The sequence below is a fragment of the Lagenorhynchus albirostris genome, chromosome 16 (genome assembly GCF_949774975.1).
Source record: "Lagenorhynchus albirostris chromosome 16, mLagAlb1.1, whole genome shotgun sequence".
Classification (NCBI taxonomy): domain Eukaryota; kingdom Metazoa; phylum Chordata; class Mammalia; order Artiodactyla; family Delphinidae; genus Lagenorhynchus; species Lagenorhynchus albirostris.
The window spans coordinates 31,250,675-31,278,209 of NC_083110.1; the positions used below are offsets into that span (position 1 = coordinate 31,250,675).

The following is a 27,535-nucleotide window of genomic DNA, read 5'->3' on the forward strand; positions in this document are numbered from 1 at the left end:
ACTGGACTACCAGGGAAGTCCCACATCTTTTTTTAAAAATAAAGCTTATAAAATATCTCATTATAAAATATTTAAACATATAGGTAAAATGGAAAATAATATAATAAGTACTTATGGACCCATAATGTCTTTATTAAGTGTTAACTTAGTGCCTTCTTTGTTTTTATTTAAGTACGTCATATACAGTTGAGACCCATTTTAATGCCTTTCTAAAATTTCACTCCCCATCTCCTTCCCCATAAGCAAGCCTCTTATAAATTCAACATGTATCATCCTTATATCTTTTCCATACTTTAATATATATTTTGTAAGCAATAGGTTGCTTAATCATTATATGAATGACATTATACTGTATGCAATCTGAATTTAACTTAATTTATTGGTTCTGCATTTTTTAAGGAGATATGTTTGTGTTGTTCAAACCTATTTATTTTTCTTGCTATAGAGTACTGCATTATAAGAACATACGATAATTTATTTATCTGTTTTCCTTGATTAGTCATTTATGTTGTTCCTGATTTTTAATATTTTGGACAATGTTTCCATGAACCTTCTTGTTCAGGTTTCTCTGGGCAATGTATGTACTTGGAAGTGCTATTCCTTGGTAATAATGAGTAGCATGTTCAACTTTACTAAATATTTGCCAAATATCTTCAAAGTGGTTGTATCAGTGCCTTCAGCCATCAACAATTTATAAGAATTATCATTGCTCCATATCCTTTTCAACAATCAGAATTTGTCATCACACTTTTTTATTCTTTCCAGTCTTGTAGGAGTGAAATGACTGTATTTTTTCATCATCATACACTCACAGTAAAATTAATGATGGTTTCACTGCTTGATGAAACAGTAAACCTTATTCATTTTATTGTATGACAAAATGGAAGGATGCATAAAGCATTTCTGAAGTATGATGGGTGTCTTGAGGAAAGGCACTGTGTGATTTTTTGAGTTATGTGCTGAACTAGCCTCTTTACTCATGGAATGCCATTTTTACTTGAAAGAAGACTGACAAACTATGTCTTTTTTCAGACTTGGGTATTTGCAGATGAATAAAGTGAATCTGTCACTTCAAGGAAAACAATGGATAAAATTTATTCCAGTGATAAAATTCCAGGTTTCAAGCAAAAATTAGAATTTTTGGAAAACTTGTATCAGCTACAATGAACTTATTAGATTCCCAATACATAAAGGCTTTTCTCTGAGGTTCATAGTAATATTAACAAACAGTTTTATGATATTATAAAATAAAATAGGTATTTTATTTTATAATATCATAAATTTGGAAGATCTGCTTGATTCAGTGAACCAATATTTTCCAAGGACCAATGAGGAATGTTGCAAAACCACACATGAGTAAAAGATCCATTCAAAGTGCAAAATAAACCAATGGGTTTTATTTTTTTTATTTTATTTTTTTTTTGTGGTACGCGGGCCTCTCACTGTTGTGGCCTCTCCCGTTGCGGAGCACAGGCTCCGGACACGCAGGCTCAGCGGCCATGGCTCACAGGCCTAGCCGCTCTGCGGCATGTGGGATCTTCCCGGACCCGGGCACGAACCCGTGTCCCCTGCATCAGCAGGCGGACTCTCAACCACTGCGCCACCAGGGAAGCCCCTGGGTTTTAATTTTATTTTGCTTAAAAATCTTTAAACTTTTTATTTTGAAGTAACTTTTTTTTTAGGCCACGCCCTGTGGCATGTGAGATCTTAGTTCCTCGACCAGGGTTTGAACCCACGTTTCCTTCAGTGGAAATACGGAGTCGTAACCATTGGACTGCCAGGGAAGTCCCAAGTTGCTATTATTTTAAGTAAATATATATTAAAAATTTTCTCAGTTTTAATTTTGAATATGGTAAATATTGATAGATATAACCCACATAAACAAAAATTCTTTGAGATACTCAATATTTTTAAAGAATATAAAGGGGTCTTGAGAGCAAATTATTTGATAACAGATGCTTTAAAGGATACACTGTATGCAATGAGTTAGCTTTTCTACAATGCATCTAGACTAGTACTATCTATATTCCATTCTTGGGAGAACTGAGAAAAAAAAATGACCATTCAAATTATGTTTTATAGGGCTTATTTCTCTCACAGGACCCTAGTAGAGAAAGATTGTTCTAGACATTAATAAGTTAATACATGTAAAATATGTTGAACCATGATTAGCAGATAAGCCTTCTGTATATGTTAGCTGTTACTATTGCTTTTATTAATTGGTGCAATCGTTTGACAGTTATGTGTATTCAAGTATCTTCTCTCAGTTGGTGACTTGATTTTTAATTGTCTTTATGGCATTTTTTGTGTGTAGAAACTTTAAGCTTTAATCTGTATTCAAATATATCAACATTGTCTCTCATAGTTTATTTTTTTATGTCTCATAGAAGAAATTCTTCCCTTCCCCAAAGTAATAATGATATGCATTTATATTTTCCTCTAAGAGTTTCCAAGCGTCCAAATGTTCCTTTTCACAGACTCATAAAACCACCTTTGTCAAGGTCATTGGTGACTTCCATGTTGTTGAATCCAATGGTCAATTCTCAAGTCTTCATCCCAATGACCCATCAGTAGCCTTTGACACAGCTGACCTCCCTTTAATTCCTGAAATTCTTTCTCCACTTGGCTTCTGGGATACTGCTCTCTTTCGGTTGTTCTCCTGCCTCGCAGGCTTCTTTGTCCTCATCTCCTTGGGGGTCCTCCTCCTATCTAGGTGTTGGAGTGTGCTGGGCTTCAGTCCTTCGACCTCTCCTGTTGTCTGTCTACACTCACTCTCTACCTGCTCTCGTCCAGTTTTGTGGCTTTAAATATCTATACACTGATGCCTTCAAAAAATTATATTTTAGTTCCAGCCTCTCCTCTGAAGTCTGTTTTATTCAACTGCCTATTGGATGTCTAATAGACGTCTCAAACTTAATTTAGCCCAAACAGAAATGTTGATTTATCCAAGCAGTTTCTTTCATGTTACTCTTTTCAGTAATATGACCATCCATTCCATTGCTTAAGCTGAAAAGTTAGAGTTTTCTTGCTCTTTTTCTTTCACAACTCATATCCAAAATTTAAGCAAATATTGCTTTTTCCTTCAAAACTATGTTGAGTAAGAGTGGTGAGAGGGGGCAACCTTGTCTTGTTCCTGATCTTAGTGGAAATGCTTTCAGTTTTTCACCATTGAGGATGATGTTGGCCGTGGGTTTGTCATATATGGCCTTTATTATGTTGAGGAAAGTTCCCTCTGTGCCTACTTTCTGCAGGGTTTTTATCATAAATGGGTGTTGAATTTTGTCGAAAGCTTTCTCTGCATCTATTGAGATGATCATATGGTTTTTCTCCTTCAATTTATTAATATGGTGTATCACATTGATTGTTTTGCGTATATTGAAGAATCTTTGCATTCCTGGAATAAACCCCACTTGATCATGGGGTATGATCCTTTTAATGTGCTGTTGGATTCTGTTTGCTAGTATTTTGTTGAGGATTTTTGCATCTATGTTCATCAGTGATATTGGCCTGGAGTTTTTTTCTTTGCAACATCCTTGTCTGGTTTTGGTATCAAGGTGATGGTGGCCTCGTAGAATGTGTTTGGGAGTGTTCCTCCCTCTGCTATATTTTGGAAGAGTTTGAGAAGGATAGGTGTTAGCTCTTCTCTAAATGTTTGATAGAATTCACCTGTGAAGCCATCTGGTCCTGGGCTTTTGTTTGTTGGAAGATTTTTAATCACAGTTTCAATTTCAGTGCTTGTGATTGGTCTGTTCATATTTTCTATTTCTTCCTGATTCAGTCTTGGCATGTTGTGCATTTCTAAGAATTTGTCCATTTCTTCCAGGTTGTCCATTTTATTGTCATAGAGTTGCTTGTAGTAATCTCTGATGATCTTTTGTATTTCTGCAGTGTCAGTTGTTACTTCTCCTTTTTCCTTTCTAATTCTATTGATTTGAGTCTTCTCCCTTTTTTTCTTGATGAGTCTGGCTAATGGTTTATCAATTTTGTTTATCTTCTCAAAGAACCAGCTTTTAGTTTTATTGATCTTTGCTATCATTTCCTTCATTTCTTTTTCATTTATTTCTGATCGGATTTTTATGATTTCTTTCCTTCTGCTAACTTTGGGGTTTTTTGGTTCTTCTTTCTCTAATTGCTTTAGGTGCAAGGTTAGGTTGTTTATTCGAGAGGTTTCCTGTTTCTTAAGGTAGGACTGTATTGCTATAAACTTCCCTCTTAGAACTGCTTTTGCTGCCTCCCATAGATTCTGGGTCGTTGTGGCTCCACTGTCATTTGTTTCTAGGTATTTTTTTGATTTCCTCTTTGATTTCTTCAGTGATCACTTCGTTATTAAGTAGTGTATTGTTTAGCCTCCATGTGTTTGTATTTTTTACAGATCTTTTCCTGTAATTGATATCTAGTCTCATAGCGTTGTGGTCGGAAAAGATATTTGAAACAACTTCAATTTTCTTAAATTTACCAAGGCTTGACTTGTGACCCAAGATATGATCTATCCTGGAGAATGTTCCATGAGCACTTGAGAAAAATGTGTATTCTGTTGTTTTTGGATGGAATGTCCTATAAATATCAATTAAGTCCACCTTGTTTAATGTATCATTTAAAGCTTGTGTTTCCTTATTTATTTTCATTTTGGATGATCTGTCCATTGGTGAAAGTGGGGTGTTAAAGTCCCCTACTATGAATGTATTACTGTCAATTTCCCCTTTTATGGCTATTAGTATTTGCCTTATGTATTGAGGTGCTCCTATGTTACGTACATAAATATCTACAATTGTTATATCTTCCTCTTGGATCGATACCTTGATCATTATGTAATGTACTTCTCTGTCTCTTCTAATAGTCTTTATTTTAAAGTCTATTTTGTCTGATATGAGAATTGCTACTCCAGCTTTCTTTTGGTTTCCATTTGCATGAAATATCTCTTTCCATCCCCTTACTTTCAGTCTGTATGTGTCTCTAGGTCTGAAGTGGGTCTCCTGTAGACAGCAAATATATGGGTCTTCTTTTTGTATCCATTCAGCCAATCTGTGTCTTTTGGTGGGAGCATTTAGTCCATTTACATTTAAGGTAATTATCGATATGTATGTTCCTATTACCATTTTCTTAATTGTTTTGGGTTCGTTATTGTAGGTCTTTTCCTTCTCTTGTGTTTCTTGCCTAGAGAAGTTCCTTTAGCAGTTGTTGTAGAGCTGGTTTGGTGGTGCTGAACTCTCTCAGCTTTTGCTTGTCTGTAAAGGTTTTAATTTCTCCATCAAATCTGAATGAGATCCTTGCTGGGTAGAGTAATCTTGGTTGCAGGTTTTTCTCCTTCATCACTTTAAATATGTCCTGCCACTCCCTTCTGGCTTGCAGAGTTTCTGCTGAAAGATCAGCTGTTAACCTTATGGGGATTCCCTTGTATGTTATTTGTTGTTTTTCCCTTGCTGCTTTTAATATGTTTTCTTTGTATTTAATTTTTGACAGTTTGATTAATATGTGTCTTGGTGTATTTCTCCTTGGATTTATACTGTATGGGACTCTCTGTGCTTCCTGGACTTGATTAAGTAGTTCCTTTCCCATATTAGGGAAGTTTTCAACTATAATCTCTTCAAATATTTTCTCAGTCCCTTTCTTTTTCTCTTCTTCTTCTGGAACCCCTATAATTCGAATGTTGGTGCGTTTAATGTTATCCCAGAGGTCTCTGAGACTGTCCTCAGTTCTTTTCATTCTTTTTTCTTTATTTTGCTCTGCAGTAGTTATTTCCACTATTTTATCTTCCAGGTCACTTATCCGTCCTTCTGCCTCAGTTATTCTGCTATTGATCCCTTCTAGAGTATTTTTAATCTCATTTATTGTGTTGTTCATCGTTGCTTGTTTCATCTTTAGTTCTTCTAGGTCCTTGTTAAATGTTTCTTGCATTTTGTCCATTCTATTTCCAAGATTTTGGATCATTTTTACTATCATTATTCTGAATTCTTTTTCAGATAGACTGCCTATTTCCTCTCCATTTGTTAGGTCTGGTGGGTTTTTATCTTGCTCCTTCATCTGCTGTGTGTTTTTCTGTTTTCTCATTTTGCTTATCTTACTGTGTTTGGAGTCTCCTTTTTGCAGGCTGCAGGTTCGTAGTTCCCATTGTTTTTGGTGTCTGTTCCCAGTGGCTAATGTTGGTTCAGTGGGTTGTGTAGGCTTCCTGGTGGAGAGGACTAGTGCCTGTGTTGTGGTGGATGAGGCTGGATCTTGTCTTTCTGGTGGGCAGGTCCACATCTGGTGGTGTGTTTTGGGGTGTCTGTGGACTTATGATTTTAGGCAGCCTCTCTGCTAATGGGTGGTGTTGTGTTCCTGTCTTGCTAGTTGCTTGGCATAGGATGTCCAGTACTGTAGCTTTCTGGTCGTTGCGTGAAGCTGGCTGCTGGTGTTGAGATGGAGATCTCTGGGAGATTTTCACCGTTTGATATTATGTGGAGCTGGGAGGTCTCTTGTGGACCAGTGTCCTGAAGTTGGCTCTCCTACCTCAGAGACACAGCACTGACTCCTGGCTACAGCACCAAGAGCCTTTCATCCACACGGCTCAGAATAAAAGGGAGAAAAAGTAGAAAGAAAGAATGAGTAGAAGTAGAAAGAAAGAAAGAAGGGAGGGAGGGAGGGAAGGAGGGAGGGAGGGAGGGAGGGAGGGAGGGAGGGAGGGAGGAAGGAAGGAAGGAAGGAGGGAAGGAAGGAAAAAAAGAAAGAAAGAAAGAAGATAAAGTAAAATAAAGTAAGATAAAATATAATAAAGTTATTAAAATAAAAAAATAATTATTAAGGAAAAGAAAAACGGACGGATAGAACCCTAGGACAAATGGTGGAAGCAAAGCTATACAGACAAAATCTCACACAGAAGCATACACATACACACTCACAAAAAGAGGAAAAGGGGAAAAAATCATAAATCTTGCTCTCAAAGTCCACCTCCTCAATTTGGGATGATTCGTTGTCTATTCATGTATTCCACAGATGCAGGTACATCAGGTTGATTGTGGAGCTTTAATCCGCTGCTTCTGAGGCTGCTGGGAGAGATTTCCCTTTCTCTTCTTTGTTCTCACAGCTCCCGGGGCCTCAGCTTTGGATTTGGCCCCGCCTCTGCGTGTAGGTCGCCGGAGGGCGTCTGTTCTTCGCTCAGACAGGACGAGGTTAAAGGAGCCGCTGATTCAGGGGCTCTGGCTCACTCAGGCCGGCGGGGAGGGAGGGGCATGGAGGGCGGGGCGGGCCTGCGGCGGCAGAGGCCGTCGTGACGTCGCAACAGTCTGAGGCGCGCCGTGCGTTCTCCCATTCTCCCAAGTTGTCCCTGGATCCCGGGACCCTGGCAGTGGCGGGCTGCACAGGCTCCGTGGAAAGGGGGTGTTGATAGTGACCTGTGCTCACACTCAGGCTTCTTGGTGGCGGCAGCAGCAGCCTTAGCGTCTCATGTCTGTCTCTGGGGTCCGCGCTTTTAGCCGCGGCTCGCGCCCGTCTCTGGAGCTCCGTGAAGCAGCGTTCTTAATCCCCTCTCCTCGCGCACCAGGAAACAAAGAGGGAAGAAAAAGCCTCTTGCCTCTTCGGCAGGTCCAGACTTTTCCCCGGACTCCCTCCCGGCTAGCCGTGGTGCAGTAACCCCCTGCAGGCTGTGTTCACGCCGCCAACCCCAGTCCTCTCCCGGCGCTCCGACCGAAGCCCGAGCCTCAGCTCGCAGCCCCTCCCGCCCCGGCGGGTGAGTAGACAAGCCTCTCGGGCTGGTGAGTGCCGGTAGGCCCTGATCCTCTGTGCGGGAATCTCTCCGCTTTGCCCTCCGCACCCCTGTTGCTGTGCTCTCCTCCGCGGCTGCGAAGCTCCCCCCTCCGCCTCCCGCAGTCTCCGCCCGCGAAGGGGCTTCCTAGTGTGTGGAAACTTTTCCTCCTTCACAGCTCCCTCCCGCTGGTGCAGGACCCGTCCCTATTCTTTTGTCTCTGTTTTTTCCTTTTTTCTTTTGCCCTACCCAGGTACGTGGGGAGTGTCTTGCCTTTTGGGAGGTCTGAGGTCTTCTGCCAGTGTTCAGTAGGTGTTCTGTAGGAGTTGTTCCACGTGTAGATGTATTTCTGGTGTATCTGTGGGGAGGAAGGTGATCTCCGCTTCTTACTCTTCCGCCATCTTCCCGGAAGCCCTCTAGGAGATATTTTCTTGATGGCTATTTTACTCCATTGATTTCTAAGTTTTGTATTATTATTTGACGATGCGGTCTATAAAATTTTCTCATAATTGCAAGATCAGAAGAAGAAAAGTATATTGTCAATGTTTAAGGAGTAAAGTTCTGTAGTTCTTAAGTAAAATTTGTTGACTATATTATTCAAATCCTCTATATTATTAATTTTAAAAATCTATTTGGTCTACCAGCCTCGTAAATAAATATAGCGAAACTCTCCACCATGAGTATATATACATTTTGAAATTCTCATTGTGTTGTTAGGAGTTTTTGTTTTATGCAGTTGTCTGCTATGTTGTTTGTTGTATAAAGTTTTATGACTGTTATGTCTTCTTTGTGGGTTGCATCTTTTATAATTACGTAATATACTTTTTTGTCTGGTCTAACACATTTGTCCTTGAATTTACTTTGTCTGACATTGCCACTTCTGCTTTCTTTTTGCTTGCCTTTGTATGGTCTATTGTTAACTAGATCTTTATTTTTAAACTTTTTCTTTTTTACATGTGTGTTTTATTTAAATAGTACAGAATTGGATTTTACTTTTTTTTCTCCATCAAGAGAAGGAAGGATTTATTATTATTATTATTGTTTTTCCATGATGGAGAAAACTTGGGAATACTTTATCTAACCTAAATTCAAAAATATAACTGGCGGGGCTTCCCTGGTGGCGCAGTGGTTGAGAGTCTGCCTGCCGATGCAGGGGACACGGGTTCATGCCCCAGTCTGGGAAGATCAGAGCGGCTAGGCCCATGAGCCATGGCCGCTGAGCCTGCGTGTCCGGAGCCTGTGCTCCGCAACGGGAGAGGCCACAACAGTGAGAGGCCCGCGTACAGAAAAAAAAAAAAAAAAAAATATATATATATATATATATATATATATATAAAAAACTGGCAGCATTTTCTAAGGACAGCTGTCTTGTGAAACACCCTTATGCCCAGAATTACAGGGTTAGAATGTTCACCAGTAGAGATTTAATTTAGTGACCATTCTAGTGGAATTTTAATTTAGTAAAAGAAGAGAAAATTGACACTGAAGCTATAATGAAATATGCCTTGTTAGAAGTAGGGTCAAAAAGTGATGACTTAATTAATGACATTAAATAGTGTGTTTTTCCTTTTTTTTTTTTGAATTTTATTTTTTTTATACAGCAGGTTCTTATCAGTTATTTATTTTATACTTATTAGTGTATATATGTCAATCCCAATCTCCCAATTCATCCCACCACCCCCAAGGAAGGATTTAGTATTATTTGCAGCCAGTAAGGAGAACATCTAGGGTTTTCCCAAAGCAGTGTTTGTCTTTTACTTTTTATTTACATCTGACAGTCTCAGATCTTTAATAGGGAAATTAATTCTCTTCCCATTTTTGTGTTAATTAATATACTTAGGGTTTAGGGATTCTGTGTTATTTTTCATTTGTTATCTGTATCAGTTAGGGATGTGCTTGGCCATAAGTAACAGAATGCACGATTAATAGTTGCCTAATTAAATAAATCTTTCATATTTATTTATATTACCACATTTCATTGAATAACTACAGAACTTTATTCCTTGGAGTTCCTTATTTTTCTCAAATGATAAGAATTCTGGAGGTGTACTGCAATGGATAGATTAGTTTAGCTGCTCAGCAAGATCATCGAGGCCCCGTCTCCTTCAGTCCTTCTGCTTACTCATCCTTAGTATGTGGCTTTTCTCCTTATGGCTGCAAAAGTCCTCCAGCAGCTCCTGGCATCACTTCTTCATTCCACGCAGGAAGAAGGAGGTGAGGTAAACGAGTAAAGAGTGAAGGGGCTTCTCCTAAGAAGTGTTCACCTTTTTTTTTTTTAATGTTTTTTTTTATTGTGGTAAAAGTCACATAATATAAAACATACTATTTTAACCATATTTAACTGTACAGTTCGGTGGCACTAAGTACATTCACATTGTTATGCAACTGTCACCATCATCCATCTCCTGAATTTTTCACCTTCCTAAACTGGAACTCTGTCCCCTTTAAACACTAACTCCCCACTCCTCCTACCTCCCCTCCCCCGGCCCCTGGCATCTACCAATGTACCTTCTGACTCTACGAATTTGACTATTCTCGGTACCTTGTATGAGTGGAATCAAACAGTATTTGTCAGCAACCTTAAGAAGTCTTCACCTTTTGTTTCGAGAATGAGTCCCCGTCATTGGGACTTCTGCCTGCATCTCCTTTGTCAAGAACGGGGATGTCTGGTCACTCCTAGATCGATTACTTGCCAAGGAGAATAAATTTACATGATGGGTTTACACTAATTTTATTTGTCCTTTGAGGCTGGGGTAGACACCTGCCTCTCCTGAAACCAAGGGATCTCTGTTACTCCCCAAAACAAACTGGGGTTTTTAGTAAGGCAGGAAGGTGGCTAGAGTGGGTGATGAGGAAGTAACTGACGGTGCCTGCTATAATAACTACACATTTTCTGTTGTTTTCTCTTTTCCCTTTAAGTATTTTTGCAGGATTGGTAAGCCTCTTATTTACTTTTGCCCACTATTAATTTGGAAGTCCTACAATTCTAGTAGTGGTTGCTTCCCTGGTTCTATCAGTCATAATTAAACTTATATTCCTCTATTACTATATTGCTTTAACATACTAAAAATATACCAATGCCGGGGGAATTAATGCTGCCTTCTGCAATAGGTAAACGCTGGAATTCCAGTGGGTTAACGTAATGAAGGTTTATTTCTGATTAGGTCACAGTTTGATGTGGATTAGGTAGCAGCAGTCTGCCTGGCTTGCTTTCGAACACTGACTCATGGATCAGGCTGTTTTTTGCTCCACCATCTTGGAGTCGTTTATTTCCCACTGAAGGGATGGGAGAGAGAATGTGGAAAAGGCACTCAGATTGCAACCAGCCTCAGCCTGAAAGTGGCACAAATCACTTCCCCTGACGCTCCACAGACTAGAATTCAGTCACGTGGCCCCATGGAATTGAAGGGAACCTGAGAAAAGTGGTCATCTGGTGGGCTCGGGGAGTGGAGCTGGGGTGCTGGACATAGCGTGGTCACTGTCACAAACTGTCATTCTGGTTACTCACTTGTTTTGTTCTTCTCTGCATAAATACACTCACCACCTCCTTAAGGGGATGCCCGCAAGTCTCACCCGGTCACTGCATCAACCCGAAGTTCACAGTCTACACGTGTTCTGCGTTAGGCACTCTAAGGTCCTGATATGGCTAAAAAGACATGTCATCCTAACACGGCCCACCTTTAAGACACGATGTACAGTGGGGGAGCAGGGTCAGAATATCCGCTATGGAAAAGGGGGGAGTGTGAGCCCCACTCAGTCACTAGTCTATAGCATCCTGCAATCCTCCAGGTCAGGCTCTGCGAGGTCCCCCTGCCCTGGCAGTGAAGGGATGGCCTTGAATGGATGCTGTCTGTGCCCTGGAGGCTCCTCTTGTTCATTATGCCCCTTGGCCACATCCAGAGTGAGTGTTGAGGGTCGCATCCTCCTTGGACCAGTATAGCCTTTGAAACCTGCCCCCTGGTCATCGAGGCTGGGTGCCCAATGGTTGTTTAAGTCTTGAACAATCAGAGGCTTTTTTAGTCCAGACTCAGAGACTTGGGAAGCTTCTGATCTGTTTGCTTCCATGTGCCGGGAGCAACAGCGAAGATTCTTCTCTAGACATATTTCGCAAATTGCCTGTTTTTCTTTGCCTCTTCACCCTGATGCCTCTACCTTTCAACTGAAGGTCATCTACGTTAGGCTCTTTGAAAAATAAGTGTGAGAGATTGCAGTCTGAGAGTGCTTGTGAGGGGCAGAGACAGGGTTGGGAGAAAATCACACAAGGCTGTTGTTCAGGAAATGCCTGTGAGAGAAAAAGGAGCAGGCTGGGAGAGCCGTGGCATGGCAGTGCAGGCGTGACCTTGAGTGAAGGAGAGGGGGACGGCAGGTTGGCTGGAGGTGTTCCAGGCAGCCACGCAGTCCAGGGAAGGTTTGTCAAGGCCTCCGGGGAGTTGCCCGTCAGTGGAGTCCCATGTCTCCCAGGAACCAGCCTGCCATGCTCAGTCAAAGGCTGGGAGCCTCCTCTGGAAGCATGGCCTCGGGCAAACACAAGGGCATGGGAGCTGGAGTGCACAGTCACTTATGCTCCCTGTTGTGGCATGTCCATGGAGCACATTCTCATGACCATCACAGAGATCTGTGTCCTAGGGCCCTTTATTCACCTTAAAAGTTTTACTGGGCCACTCATGCAGAACCTTTAAAAATCCCATCTCTTGCAGTTTGGGCCCTAGAAAGAGATGGCTTTTCCAAACCTACAAAGTCCCGGATTTCTATATTCTCTTTATTCCCTTTCATTTCTACTTGCAAAATGCCTAGAAAGAGATGGCTTTTCCAAACCTACAAAGTCCCGGATTTCTATATTCTCTTTATTCCCTTTCATTTCTACTTGCAAAATGCTCAATTCTTCCTTGAACTTAACATCTTGCCAAACACAGCTCCTAGCAACCAACCCACTACCAAAGTTCTATTTTCCAGTACCTTCCCTTAGCGGGGACAGGTTCAGAAGGCAGGAGGGTCTGCCTTTTAAGTGATAGTGTCTGATAACTTTACCAGGTGCTTTGCTCCTGCATCACGTGGATCTCCAGCCATTCAGCCTCTAAACATCACTGGTAAGGCAGTGACACTTAGTTGATATTCCTGTTTCAGCCAGTACCCCACTTTAGATTTCCATTTTAGTCATGGTTATCAATGGAATCTGTTAGAACAGGCAAACTGAAAAATCTCAGTGACTTAATCCAACACAGGTTTATTTCTTGCTCAGGTTACAGGCTGATGTGGGTCAGGGAGACTCAGGGGCCAGCTGCTTCATCTTGCAATGACACCATCTCCAGTTCCTTATTTCCAGCCAATGGACAGGAGAGATAGAGATAGAGATAGAGATAGAGACAGAGATAGAGATAGAGATAGAGATAGATAGATAGAGAGATAGAGGGAGGGAGGGAGGGAGGGAGAGAGGGGGAGAGAGAGAGAGAGAGAGAGAAGACTCCCGGGCTCCTAACTGCCTTGGCTTGGGAGTGACACAAGTCTTCCTTCAGCGAGTGCTGTCACCTGATGTCTTCTGTGCTGAAGATTTCAGGGTCTCTGGGCTTCGGACACCAGTTCCAGCTTTGAACACCTGCTCCAGCAGACTGACTTGGCTGACATATTGCTTCCTAGTGGGAGTGGGAGAGGGAGATGGCCGTGGACCTGCACTCAGGTCAATGTCTCTCTGGCATCCTCTTTGCAGATGACCACGTTTTGTAGGGTGGCGTGGTGGTTGTGCACCCCTGGCCAGCCCAGGTCATTCCTGACTCAGTACAACTCAGACCTGTTTCTCCTTCCTTCCTTGTTCTTCCTGTGTTGTGAGGCAGCGAGTGACAAGCACATCCAGTGGCTCCTGGGGGCAGATGGCGAAGTCTGGGTCTGGGTCATGGGAGAAGGCCCTGGAGACAAGCCCTACGAAGAGATCTCTGAGGAGCTGATTGCAGAGAGGGCGCGGCTGCAGGCACAGAGGGAGGCGGAGGAGCTCTGGTGAGAGGTGCCAATGGGTACTGGGGCGGGTCCTGAACACGGAGGCTTGGGGTGGGTTCACATTAAGGACAATAGGTTACGGGTGGGAGGGAGGGGGCGCCAGGCAGCTGGCTGGCTGTTTGGAGCTCTGCTAAGATTAGGGGACCCAAGCACTAGTCTTACATCAGGTAGACCTTTTGGGTTCAAATCCTGGCTCCACTAATTCGTGGTGAGCTGATCCAGGGCCTCAGTTTTCACATCTGTGGTTTGGGCATCACAACACCTTTTCTATATGGATGTAGTTGGATTTACTGAGATAATGCGTATGATATCCTTTTGCCTCTTTCCTCACTGAGTTGTCCCAAGGACAGCAGAGCAATTTGAATTCACTTTTAAAATCTGCTTGTTCCTCGTCATGTTACCTCCATTTCTCACACAAAATGGACAGTTGAGCCCCTACGGATACTGGGGGGTCAGACTTCTTTCATAAACCACATTTGACATATTTTTTGCCAGACTTGGAAATTTGTATGAAGTTGACTCCAACATTTTTCCCCCAGTTTTTAATGACAGTGTTTTAATCATAAAATTGTAACATGTAAACAACATTGAAAACTGTAAAGAATCAATTAAATAACAACTCAGTACCCACCACCTAAGATAACCATGGTGAGCATTTGGGCAATACATGCTTTGTAAGCTGCTTTATTCACACCTTCATAAATTGATTAATATAGATCCACAGTGTTATTTAAGATTACTGTATAGTATCCCATTACGTGAGAAACCCAATTTATTGGTCTTGTTGAGGGACATTTGGGTTGTTTGCCACTTTTTATGTTATAAAAACCCTCTGATGAGCTTTTCCCTACACCTTTGTAAACTTGAGTGAGAAATGGGGTTTCTGAGGTTTTATCTTCTGGCTTCCAGAGCAATTCTGGTGATTTATACTCCCCACCTTTGCTAACACTGAGTTTTGTGAACCTCAGATATTTGCCGTTCTGATAGGCCAAGAATGATTGCGCATGGTTTTTATTTGAAGCTCTGTTGGCATGTGGTCCTTCAGTTTCCCATACCTCCTGATACCTGCTGGTGTTCTCTTGGAAGGAGACAGAAGGAGGCAGAGATCACCAAGAAGTTCCGGGATGCTCTGGCCAATGAGAAAGCCCGGATCCTGGTGGAGAAGTGGAAAGTGGAGACGGAGGACCGCAAGGCTGCCAAAATCCTGGAGGAGCGCATCCATGAGGAATTCAAGGTGGGCCAGTGCCTGGGCATCTGTGTGAGGCCACCTGTTCTAGCCCCCAGGCCCCTGGGGTTGATCTCTGGTTTCGACCGGTCCTTGGCTAATGAGTGCTTTATGAGAACAAAAATCTGGCATGTCTGAGCAGGAAGGAACTTGACACACCATTTGGGCCAATCCACTTCCCCTTGAACAGATGAGGAAATCAGGGTCAGACAGGGGAAGAGACTTGCGAAGGCTGTGTGTACTGGTGGTTGGGGACAGAGCCAGGATCAGAACTCATCCCTCTGCATCCCAACCCAAGGGTCCTGAAACGAGGCCTGAAAAGAGCTGAGTTTGTGGTCAGACCAGCCTGGGATCCAGTTCCAACTCTATTGCTTACTGCTGTGTGACCTTAGGAAGCTTAGGAAGCTTAGGAAGCAAAAGGGAGTGGCTGCTGAACTTCTCTGAGTCTTCACTTTCTTGTCGGTAATATTAGGGTAGTAACAACACCCTACCTGAGATTTCTGGAGGATTCGAGGAGATGAAAAATGTATATCTTTTGCCCACGATAGGAGGTTGTTTGTAACCTTGCGTATCTACTCATTCTGAGAGAGTTTGGAGCTGTTAAAGGAGCTTTACTGTCCTCTGGCAAGAAGCTTAGGTTTCCCGAAAAAGAAAAAAATTTTTTCCTGGCTCCTATTTTGAGATTTTTTTTTTTTCTACAGGAATAATGCATTTTGGGGGGATAGAAAGCTCAGAAAATACTATAAACAAAAAGAAAAAAATGATAATCATGCTGAATCTCAACAATTGTATTATTTTGTGAATTGTATGTTAATGGCATTTGCTCATTTTTGAATTTTTAAAAACTTTTCCCCCCATAATGATTAGATAATGGGGACATTGACCCCTTAATATCATTTCTATTGCAAATATTTTTTCTCAGTGTTGTTGTTGCTATTTTCTTAATTTTGGTTATAGTGGTTTGGGATGTACAGAAAGTTAAAATTTTTATTAGCCAACTATATCGATCATTTTCTTTATTATTTGTTTTATGCATAGAAAGATCTGTGCCATCACAAGCTTATAAAAATACTAATCGACACTGTTTTATATATCTTTCCTTATTTCATTTCTTTGCACTTAATTTTTCTTCACTCTGGAGTGTGGTATGATGTATGGCTCTCACTTTATTTTCTTCCAAATGGCTAGCCCGTTATCCTAACATCATTTACTGTGTAAACCATCCTCTCTCCTCTCACTGGATTTGCTGCCTCGATTCTTACTTACTTTGGGATCTTTTCGTGGCTTTTTCTTCCTTGACTGATTATTCCTGAGCCAGATTTAATTGTTTAATTATATGCAGCTTTAACATAAATTTTACCATCTATTAAAGTCAGAGTCTATCATTACTCTTCATTTCTAAAATGTCCTTGGCTAATCTCATCCATTTTTTCCTGTTAGAGATACTTTTGAAATATTTTCTCACTATCCCCCTCCCCCCAACATCAAAAAAGCAACGTGGTGGTTTTTATTGGAATTGCATCAATGCTATTGCTGTATTTGTGGAGGATGAACATTTTTTTTTTTTTTTGCGGTACGTGGGCCTCTCACTGTTGTGGCCTCTCCCTTTGCGGAGCACAGGCTCCGGACGCGCAGGCTCAGTGGCCATGGCTCACAGGCCCAGCCGCTCCGCAGCATGTGGGATCCTCCCAGACCGGGGCACGAACCCGTGTCCCCTGCATCGGCAGGCGGACTCCCAACCACTGCGCCACCAGGGAAGCCCCTGAACATTTTTATAATATGAACAAGTAAATCTTCTTGTTCAGGAATGTGGTATGTTCTTCCTTTTATTCAAAGGTGCTTTTTTGTCTTTGATATAGGTTTTTTTTTTTTAAACACCTATTAATGCACTGGCCACCCAATCCCAAACATTCTCAATGACGTACGTACCTGTGGGCTTCTAATTTTTGGACTTTGGTAAAATTTATTGTTTTATTTAGGTGCCCTACATTTCTTTTCTAATTAAACTTTAGGTTTAATATTTTTTATTGCTATTGTGCTCATTATTTTTAAACTTATTGCAATTGCTATTTATATATTTATATTGTTACTGGTCTCCTTAGTTAACTTTCCTATGAGTTGCATTTTTTTCTAGGAGATTCTTTTGAGTGTTTGTTTTTTTTGGCTGCACCATATGGCTTGTGGGATTTTAGTTCCCCGACCAGGGATTGAACCCGGGCCCTCAGCAGTGAGAGCACAGAGTCCTAACCACTGGACCATCAGGGAATTCCCATCTTTTGAGTTTTTAAGTGAAGCAATATTTACTCTAAAACACTTTATTTAAAAAAAAAATTCAAACTTGAAGAAAAGTGGAAAGAAAAATAAAATGAATACTCATATATTATCTACTTAAATTGACCAATTATTAATATTTTGCCACATTTTCACTCTCTTTCCTTCTCTCTCCATGCACGCAGGCACACACACACACATACAGATACATGTATGCACTGTTTGGTTGCTGTCATTTTGCTGAACAATTTGAGAGAAAGTGGCAGACATAGTAACTCTAACCCAACGGTTAGCAAACTATTTTCTGTAAAGGACCAGATAATCAATATTTTGGGCTTTTTGGGTCTGCCTCTGTCACAACTACTCACCCAGACCATCGTAGCACAAAAGCAGCCACAGACAATATGTAAACAAAAGGGTGTGGCTGTGGTCCAGTGAGGCTTTTGATAATGCATGTCAGCCAGGTTTGGCCTGGGAGCCTCAGTTTGCTGCCTCCTGATCAAACCCTTCAGCAAGGATCTTCCACGAAAAAGGACACGTCCTGTCACAGCCACAATAATCATTATCACACTGATTGAAATTAACAATATGATTCCATAATAGTAACTCAGATCTAAGCCACAGTGGAGAGGTATTTAGGTTGTATTGTTGGATTTTGCATATGATTATTTAAATCTGCTGGGGAAGAAAAACAATACTTTTTATATGTCTCCAACAGTGAAAGTCACCTGTTCCAATTTCTGGACTCCCTCCTCCCTAGAGGTGAGCTGAGTCCCAGATGCTGGGAGGGTAGCTCAGTGGAGCTGGGGTCTTGGGGCTCAGTTCCCAGCAGAGATTTCCTGGTTGATGTTCTTCTTGAGGACCTCAGTGATCGACGGGTATAAATTGTGGGCTGGCTCTGTGTCGGGGTTCATGGAAGGATCATAAAGCTCTGTGGCCAGGCATCAGGTTCACTGAGGGACCCAAATGCAGGCTTTGGTGTTATTTCCAAAGAAGGTTGTTGTTATTATGTGTTTGTTTGGGTTTTAAAAATTAATTTTCTAAGTGTGGATGTGTTTAATATACATAATAACCCTGACGGATATGTCTGCATTTTGAGGAGCCTCAGAAGTGCAGGTAGCATCTCTGAGGCCCTGGAGGGGCTCATTAAGGAACATCAGATCAGACTCTGGCATTGGACAGTCCATGTTTATGAGCTGGGATATTTTCTGTCAGAGCTGTCTGTAAATGAACTACCCGTGTATTGTGATGAGCTCTTCATCACAGGAAATGGTTACGTGTAGGCTGAAAGTATCTGAAAAGGTTTCTGTGGTGGATTAAATATGCCTCTCGGTAAGTTTTTGGCCTCACCTCCCTTTGAGAAGTGGGGTCTGCTTCCCATGCTCTGAGTCTCCGCCGGCCTTGTGGCGAGCTTTGGTCTGTAGGATGCGGTGGAAGTGACTCTGTGTAACTTCTGAGGACGGGCTGTAAGAGATTTGTAGCTTCTACCTTTGCCCCTCTGGCAATGCTCACTTTTGGAAGCTGCCTCATGAGAAGCCCTCCTTGCCCTAGACTGCCAAGTTGCAAGGACACCCAGGCTAGAGCCAAACAGAGGCTACGTGGAGGAACACCGAGGCACCAGGCACGTGAGTGAAGCCTTCGTGGTTCTTCCAGTCAATGACCTCAACCAAGTGATTGACCTTGGCTGACACAATGTAGGGCTGAAGGGCCACCCAGCCAAGCCCCGCCCGAATTAATAGTCCACAGAATCACAAGCACATATAACGGTTGTGTTTTAAGCCACTAAATTTGCTGATAGCTTGTTGTTACTTAGCAATAGATAACTACAACAGCTTTGCCAAAGGGATTTATGCATCGGGCTAGAAATTGGTTTAGATAGTTTTTATGTGTCTTTCAACACCAAGATTCTAACATAATGTGAGTCTTGCATGCAGCAATGCAGCGATAATATTCATCTAATATAATACTTTTTTCCCCCTGAGAACCTAAGTGCAGGTTGTTTGGGGGAAGGTGGTGGTGGTAGTAATAAACTCCCTGCTCTCAAAAAGCTTACAGGGCGCCAGGGGAGAGACAACTCTATGAGCAGCCCTCAGCCCTAACCACGCCCAGGGGACCATAGAGGGCGAAGGTCTCTCCAGGAGTCTTGCACGAGCAAAGACAGGAAATGGAAAGGAGATCTGTGGAACGATGAATGGTCCGCTGGGGGCAGAGAAAAAAGCACACAATGGGTGGAGCCAGATGTAAACGTGGAAAGGTAGGCTGTGGAGTCCTTGGATGCTACGCTAAGGAGGTGGACTGTTTTCTGTGGGCAAAGCAGACCTGTGAGGATACAGAGAGCCATGGTTGGATCAAGTTTTATGAGGATAACTGGTGCGGATGGTGTGATTCAAGTGATGAAAGTTTGCAGGGAGAGAGAGGCCAATTAGGAGATCTTTGCAGTGGTCAAAGTGGGAAATAAGGGTCTGGACAGAGTCTGTGACTATGGAGAGATAGAAGGGGATGGGCAGAGAGAAACGGTGGTCGTGAAATCAACAAGGCTTGGCATCAATTAGATGTCGGGATGAGGGAAAGCAGAGAGCAAAGTGTCTGAGCCCCAGGCTGAGGGATGGGTACAGGGCACCACCCTCTAACCGTGGGGACCTGGGAAGGAGGTGCAGGCTTGGAGGAGAGAGAATGTGCTTGGAATGGCTGTGCTGAGGGGGTTTTTGTTGTTGTTTGTTTGTTTTATTTTATTTTTTTACCACCCAGAAGGGGGAGAGGGGTGGGGGCTAGAGGAGAGGAGAGAACCTGGATGAGAAGCCTGGTGGTGGAGGGAGGTTGGCTGGGCTCACTTTGGGCAGCCTGTGCTGAGTTTGTAGACGTGTTCTGCGAATTCTCCTGGTCATAGGAAATTCCTTTTAGAAAATGGGGGGAAAGCAATCTCAGAACCTTGTGTAGGGTTAAAGAGGGAACTTCAAAATAGGAGATACAGACAGCTAAAAACATGTTTAAAAACCATTCTGTTGTGGCTGGTACCATTTGAATGAGATTTACATAGAAGTTTTTTTTTTTAGAAAAAAGGAGATCATGAGGCCAGATAAAATTTGCATTTTTTTCCCCTGCTTTCTTAACCCATAAGACTGATTTTGAATGCTTCTCCCTCTGCTTCCGACCACAGAACATGGGTTAAGGATCCCGCTCTCTCCCTGTCCCTCAGGGCCTGTGACCTCCTTTCTCCACCTCCAAGTCTCCTGCCCCCTCCCGCCTCCTCCCAGTTTCCCTGATGAGGAAGACACCATACAGCTAAGTTGTCCTTTCATTTTTCTCTGTTTTCTATTCAAGGCCACTCTCTTTTTGTTTTTTCTCCTTTAAGGCTGGAGTTCATTTTGGCCACCTCGTGACATCCTCCACAACTAGAGAAACTATCGCTGCCTTATTCCCAATCAGGTTATAACTGGTGGGAAAACCTTCCAATTTCCATTTTCTCTCCCAAATTGTAGGCTTTATCTGAGTTTCTCTTGGACAAGGCTGGCATCAACCAGACAGCGTGGTGTGGTTTACCCTTTCCCCATCACGGATCGTCACAAACCCTCTCTTCATCAATTCGTTAATTCACTCACTCTTTCGGTCAGTGTTGTGGAGCACCCAGTATCTGCTAGGCCCTGTGCTGGGAACTGGCGATGGAGGAGTAAACGACACAGGCCTGGCCCTGTCCTTTGGGAGTACATCATCCCACAAGGCACAATGGTATCATTGGGGCCAGGCTAAAAACGAAAACGACTCTACCTTCCAGAAAAAGCATCTGTCTCCGTGACATTTTCCATTGGGGTGAGACGGGCCAGGCCTCTGTGGGCTCCTGCGGTGTGCTGTTACTGATGGGTTATCAGGAGAAGGGGGATTGAATAAGCTGGACAGCTCAGAGGGCTTTGGGCTTGCCAGAAAAAAGCAATCGACTCCTAAGGTGGAAGGCGGGTGTTTTTGCCTATCTGCCTTTTGGCTGCATTGGCCTTTGGCTGCCAAGCCTAAGAAAGATGGCCTTTTCTTCAGTCATCACAGATGTGCCAAATGACTCTGAAAGCAGCAGCAGTGAAAGTTTTCAGGCAGTTTTAGCTGTGAAGGTTGAGCATTTTAGCAAAACCAGGGCGAGAATATATAGTACTCCTTATTTGTAATTGAAAGCGTTTGCTTTTGTCGACGCCTCCCCGTGAAGAGCTTGCCTTTGTCACGGTAACTTACCAGCTGCTTTCCTTTGAGATGGAGGTTGATGCAGGTTTCTGGCTCTTAGGTGTTGTCTCAATCTCAGGAGGAAAGGATTGAGTGAACAGTGGCACTGCCATCCGTCTATCTATCTATTTATTTATTTATTGGGAGTAATTTTTTCCCATCTTTATTGAGGTGTAATTGACAAATCAAAATTGTATGTGTTTAAAGTGTACAATGTGATGTTTTGATATACAGGTACCTTGTGAAATGATTACCCAGTCAAGCTAATTAACATATCCATCACTTCACCTAGTTACTTTTTGTGTGTGTGATGAGAACACTTAAGATTTACCCTGAGACAATTTCAAATATACAATACAGTGTTAATTTATAGTCCTCGTGCTGTACATTAGATGTCCAGAATTTATTCATGCTGCATAACTGAAACTTTGTGCCTTTTCATCAAACACAGCTTAAGTATCTATAGACAGAAGAATAGATAAAAGAAGTAGTATATATGTATATACGGTGGAATATTATTCAGTCTTAAAAGAGAAGGAAATCCTGCCAGTTGTGACAACACGGATGAACTTGGAGAACATTATGCTAAGTGAAATAAGCTAGACACAGAAAGCCAGATGTTGCATGAGCTCGCTTAAATGTGGAGTCTAACAAAGTCGAACTTGTAGAAGCAGAGAGTAGAATGGAGGTTGCCGGGTTGGGGTCGGGGGAGTGGGCACTGCCATTGACCTTGCTGCTTCACGTCACCACAGCTGGTTGGAGTAGGAACACTGCATTTAATTTGAGGTGGTTGGTCAAATGCTATTTATCTACGGTACGCCAGTCATGACCCTTCAGTGTCCTAAATTGTGTCCGCTTAAATACATATGTTGAAGTCCCAACCTCCAGTATTTTAGAATGTAACTATATTTGGAGCTAAGGTCTTTAAAGAGGAAATTAAGTTCAAATGAGGTCTTTAGGGTGGGCCCTAATTCCCTATGATTGGTATACTTAAAAGAAGAGGAAATTTGGACACAGGCATGTATGAACACAGAGGAAAGACCATGTGAAGACACAGGGAGGAGATGGCCATCTATAAGTACTTTGTTATACACCCCTTATCCTTACAAGGGAGTAGGACTAGGGGGTTGAAGCCCCTCTGGCTCTGACGTGCCTTGACTGCCTGGATTTTCCCTGAAATCCACGCCTGTCTGGAAGACTCCTGGGGACACATGATGGATCTGTAGTCCCCGGGTGGAAGCTGTCTTGGTTGGTGCCCTGTGTATTGCGTGATGTGGTGACCACAGTCAGGTTGGGGATTCCTGGGGGAGGAATAGAAACCTACTGTATAAGCTGTGAAGTGCCGTGCCAGTGTGGTGCTTCATTTGTGTGCTTCTGAGATGCTAGTGACTGATGAAGGTGAAATACAGGCTTGGGATAAGATTCAACTTCTGCTTTGGAGTCAGACAGACCTTGGTTCCACTTTTGCATCAGTCATTGACTCTCTGTTCTAGTATTTCCCATCTTAAAACCAGCCAACCAACACACCGTCCCTCCCCATTTCTATCTTAACCCCACGTTCCCCTCCGGCTGCCACTTCCTGTCTCTGCTCCTTTTTTACAGGAAATGTCTTGAAAGGGTTGTCTGTGGTCACTCCCCTGCCTCCGCCACGCTGCCTGGATGGCTGCCCGTCGCACCACTAGGGCTGCTGTTGACAAGATCTCCCATCACGTCCTGAGACCACGTCCTGCTGTCCCTTGTTGCTTCTCTATCCTTATCTTTTGTGATGTCTCAGCAGCCTGAGCTCAGCTTACAACTCCCTTTTTACTTGAAATGCGTTCCTCTCTTGGCTTCCCCCACGGACGTCGCCCCTTCTGGGTTTTTATCTTACCCCTTGGTCTGCCTTCTCAGTCTCCTTTTCTGGCTCCAGCTCTTTCTCCCAACTTTAAAATGGCTCAGCGCGCTCAAGACACCCTGGCTTTTTTCTCTTGATCTGCCTTCTTTCTCGCATTGATAACATCAAGTCCATGGCTGAGAAACATCACCCCGAGCAGAGGACCTCTCAGTCAACATCTGCAGCCTGCACTCACCCTCAAGTCCTGGGATCACGCGTCCCACTGCCCACGGCAGGCCTCTTGGATGTCAGATGGCGTCTCAAACTCATTAAAGATAGAATTTTGTTTGGTTTCCTTCCAGCCACAGTGGATAATTCTCTACTCAAACATGCCAAACCTGTTTCCAGTGCTGGGGCCACTGCACCTGTGGTTCCCTTGCTCTGGAAATTTCTTCTCCCTGAGACTCACTCATCAGCCTTCTTATTATTTAGGTCTCAGATCAGTCCCTTTTGAGAGGACTTCTGGTCACGCAGCCTACAGTAGCCTCCCAGACTCTATCACTTACCCTGTTTTAATTCTCTGCACGCTTTATTATTTCTGATATATTTTTTATTTTACTTGATGAGTGTTTTTCTGTCATTGGAAGGCAAGCTCCGAGAGAGTGGTGCTGTGTCTGCCTTGTTCATGGCTACATCCCCAGTGCCTGGAGCAGGCCGAGCCTCCTGGGTGCTCAGTGAGGATTTGGTGAATGACTAGATGAAGCCGCTCAACTTCTTTAGCCCTTAATTCCTGACTCCTAGAGAGTGGGTCAATAGGAAGTTGGAATTTTGTCTATGTTTTAGAATTTAAAAAAATCGTTGAATTGGAGAAAAGTCCTCAATCTGTGCCATTTCAGAAGCAACAAAATCCTTGCCTTTTTTTTTTTAAATGAGGGACTCAAAACTCACAGTTACTGTCTTCTTTTTTTTTTGATCCATTAAAATATCAGTGGACTGAAAAAGTTATGAGCCACAAAAACAGAGAAAATGAGAGAAGGGAAGAACAGATGAGAAAATGTCCACAGAAGTTTGGTTTCTGGAAGACAGAGGGAGAGCGGTGCGGGGGTCAGCGGGGCTCCTGCAGGAAGAGGGCTGGTGGCACTGAACCGACTCGGTCCAGAGTCCCCACAGGCTCGGGACTTGGGGGCAGCAGATACATGAAGGATGGCGCTGAGAATGTGGGATTGGTGGCAAGTTTCTATGTGGAGTGGCTGGACCCTCAGGTCCCTGCTTTCACCTGTTTCTTCCAGGCTACTTCATCCCTTCCTCTAACCAGGAGGAGATGGGGAGTTGCAAGGGCAAGGTTGGGGCTCAGCATATCAGGCTGAGTGGAGAGAGCAGATGGGGGCCAAGTGGGAAACAGGGGGAGCAAGCAAAGGTCTGAACTCTGAACAGTGGGACCTGCAGCCAGGGTTGCCTGTAGGGTGTACAGGCTGGCAACTTTTTTTTTTTTTTTGGTGGTGGTTTTGTCTATAGCAAATTAAGAACTTGAACTACATAAAATCAGCCTATTAGCTCTATTCTGGTGGCCCTGTCTCATGTGATCCTATGATAAAAATATTGTGTTGGCCAATAGGATTCATCTGCTTGCTGGGCCACCCTCCTGGAACCAGGGCCTGGCCACTGGGCCCCAGGATGACTCCATAAATATGAATCCTGGAGTTCCTTGGGGCACTTGGTTAACCCCTTGCATGGAGGAGAGGGTCAGAGAGCACCTTGAAGGGGAGAAGCAGGCACTAGGACTCATGTGGGACCTGGTCTGGGCTTGGGGCATCTTACCTGGACCACACTGCTGCCCCTGCCAGTCCTGGGGGTACTATCTCTGGCCAGTCTTGGGGGAACTTGCAAGGGAAATTTGCAAAAAGACACCTCAAAGCATCGGTTTCCCATGAAGTGTGGGGCTTAGGTTAGGGGTCCTGCTTGCTTGAGTCTAAGGGCTGTTCTACCTGCAGCCTGCATCCCACCACAGACTCCTGGGATGCTGGTGGTCTCATACCACCCAGGTAGGACAGAGAAGACAATGAATAGTCTCAGAGGAAGGACCTCCAGATACTTACATGTGAGGGTCCTCAATGAAATGGCTGATCCTTCATCCAGTCTTCCTAGAGTTAAGCCCATCTCTCAAGGAAACCCTGACTACACACTCTGAGTCTCTGTTTCAGATACATACTTACTTTTTCTCTTTAATGTGAGCAGTCAGGGAACATCAGACATCAGAGGAAAGCCTCCAACACGAATGACAGGCGCCAAATAAAACAAACTTAAAAGAAAACAAAAAAGCAAAGAAGAGAGGAAACAGATCTAAATCAGAATATGGGGGAGAAAAATCTCTAAAATCCTCAGAGACGAGCTATTGCATTCATGACACAATTTCAGGGTGCAACGAAGCAAAAAGAAAACCAAAGAATAAGAAAGAGGGCTTGGGAATTACAAATGTGCTAGCTGAAATAAAAAATTCAGTGGAAGGTTTGGGGGATAAAGTCAGTGAAATCAGCCAGGAAGTAGAACAAAAAGACAAGAGACGGAAAATAAAAGAGAAATGATAAGGCACTTATAGGGTCAAATCAGACAGTCTAGCAGTTGACACATAGGGGTTCTAAAAAGAAAAAAGCAAAATGAGAGGAGAAGAAATTATCACAAAAATTCTAGGCAGCGATGTATTAGACTAGAAGAACCTGACACTCCAATCAAAAGCATCCTGATTGCCTAACACAATCAATGAAAGAAAATCCACATCAAGGCACATCTATTAAAAAGGTTCAGGGACTTCCCTGGTGGTGCAGTGGTTAAGAATCCACCTGCCAATGCAGGGCACATGGGTTCGATCCCTGGTCCAGGAAGATCCCACATGCTGCGGAGCAACTAGGCCCATGCGTCACAACTACTGAGCCTGCGCTCTAGAGCCCATGTGCCACAACTACTGAAGCCTGCATGCCCTAGAGCCCGTGCGCCAAAACTACTGAGCCCACGCGCTGCAACTACTGAAGCCGCGTGCCTAGAACCTGTGCTCTGCCACAAGAGAAGCCACTGTAACGAGAAGCCCGCGCACCGCAATGAAGAGTAGCCCTCACTTGCCACAACTAGAGAAAGCCCGCGCGCAGCAACGAAGACCCAACGCAGCCAAAAAAAAAAAAAAAAAAGGTTCAGAATTCAGTGATAAAGAGAAAAATCAGTGCCTTATGCAGAAGAATGAGAATCCAAGTGCAGTACTGGATGCTGGAAGACAAGATAGTAAAGTCTTGAAACTTCTGCAGGAAAAAATTTTTTTTTTTTTTTGCCTTACACGGGCCTCTCACTGTTGTGGCCTCTCCCGTTGTGGAGCACAGGCTCCAGACGCGCAGGCTCAGCGGCCATGGCTCACGGGCCTAGCCGCTCTGCGGCATGTGGGATCTTCCTGGACCGGGGCACGAACCCGCGTCCCCTGCATTGGCAGGCGGACTCTCAACCACTGCGCCACCAGGGAAGCCCAGGAAAATTATTTTTAATCAGATTCTATGCTTAGCTAGAAGTTACATGTGAAGGTAGCATATAGATATTTTCAGACAAGACTCTATATAGACGTATAGATTATATATAGATCTATCTATAGATATATATAGATAAATACATACATATATATATAAATATATATTCAGACAAGTGTCTCTCTGTGCATCCTTTTCTGAGAGGTGTTGTGAGCTATGTTGCTGCAAAATGAGGACGTGGACAAGAAAGAAAACATGGAACAAAGAAACAGGGGCTTCAACTCATGGGAGGCTGAGAGGCGAGTCCTGAGAGGACAGACGGACAGGAGACCTAGATGGCAGCCAGCTGAGATGGGGAAGGAGAGGTGCATCTGGGGGGCAGGCGTTCCTTGGAAAAGATCACTGCTGTATTGCCTGTTATAAAAAAAAGCACTTGGTTAAACACAGAGAAAGATTTACTGCAGATCTTAGAGAAGTTTGGCAAAAATTCAACACTCTACTTCAAGATAAAGCAACTAGTAACTCAGGAAAGAAAATTATTCGAAAGAAAAAATCATCACACTGCCATGTTTTACTGAATTTCACATGCCATTAATTGTAAAATCTATGATTATTTTAAGAAGAAAGAAAAAAACTGTTGGCTATGAAAAAGGCAAGTAGTAAGTTGTAAGACATACATATTTTAGAGATACTAGAAAGTTAAAAAATGTAATTCTTAGAATTGGTGGAAATAGCACCCTATTTGGCGTTACAGTGAACTATATTTAGTTCTGCACCCATCTTTGATTTAACCACAAATTGTGATGTAAATCTAT

The 27,535-nt window shown here is 43.1% G+C and overlaps 1 protein-coding gene across 1 annotated transcript in view; it reads left to right on the forward strand.

Moving 5' to 3' along the window:
• SH2D4B (SH2 domain containing 4B) overlaps positions 1 to 27,535 on the forward strand; it is an 81,121-nt gene that overhangs the window by 12,844 nt on the left and 40,742 nt on the right. The window contains exons 2-3 of the mRNA XM_060125703.1: positions 13,546 to 13,705; positions 14,792 to 14,939. Of these exons, the coding sequence (XP_059981686.1) occupies positions 13,546 to 13,705; positions 14,792 to 14,939 (308 nt within the window). The remainder of the gene's footprint in view (positions 1 to 13,545; positions 13,706 to 14,791; positions 14,940 to 27,535) is intronic.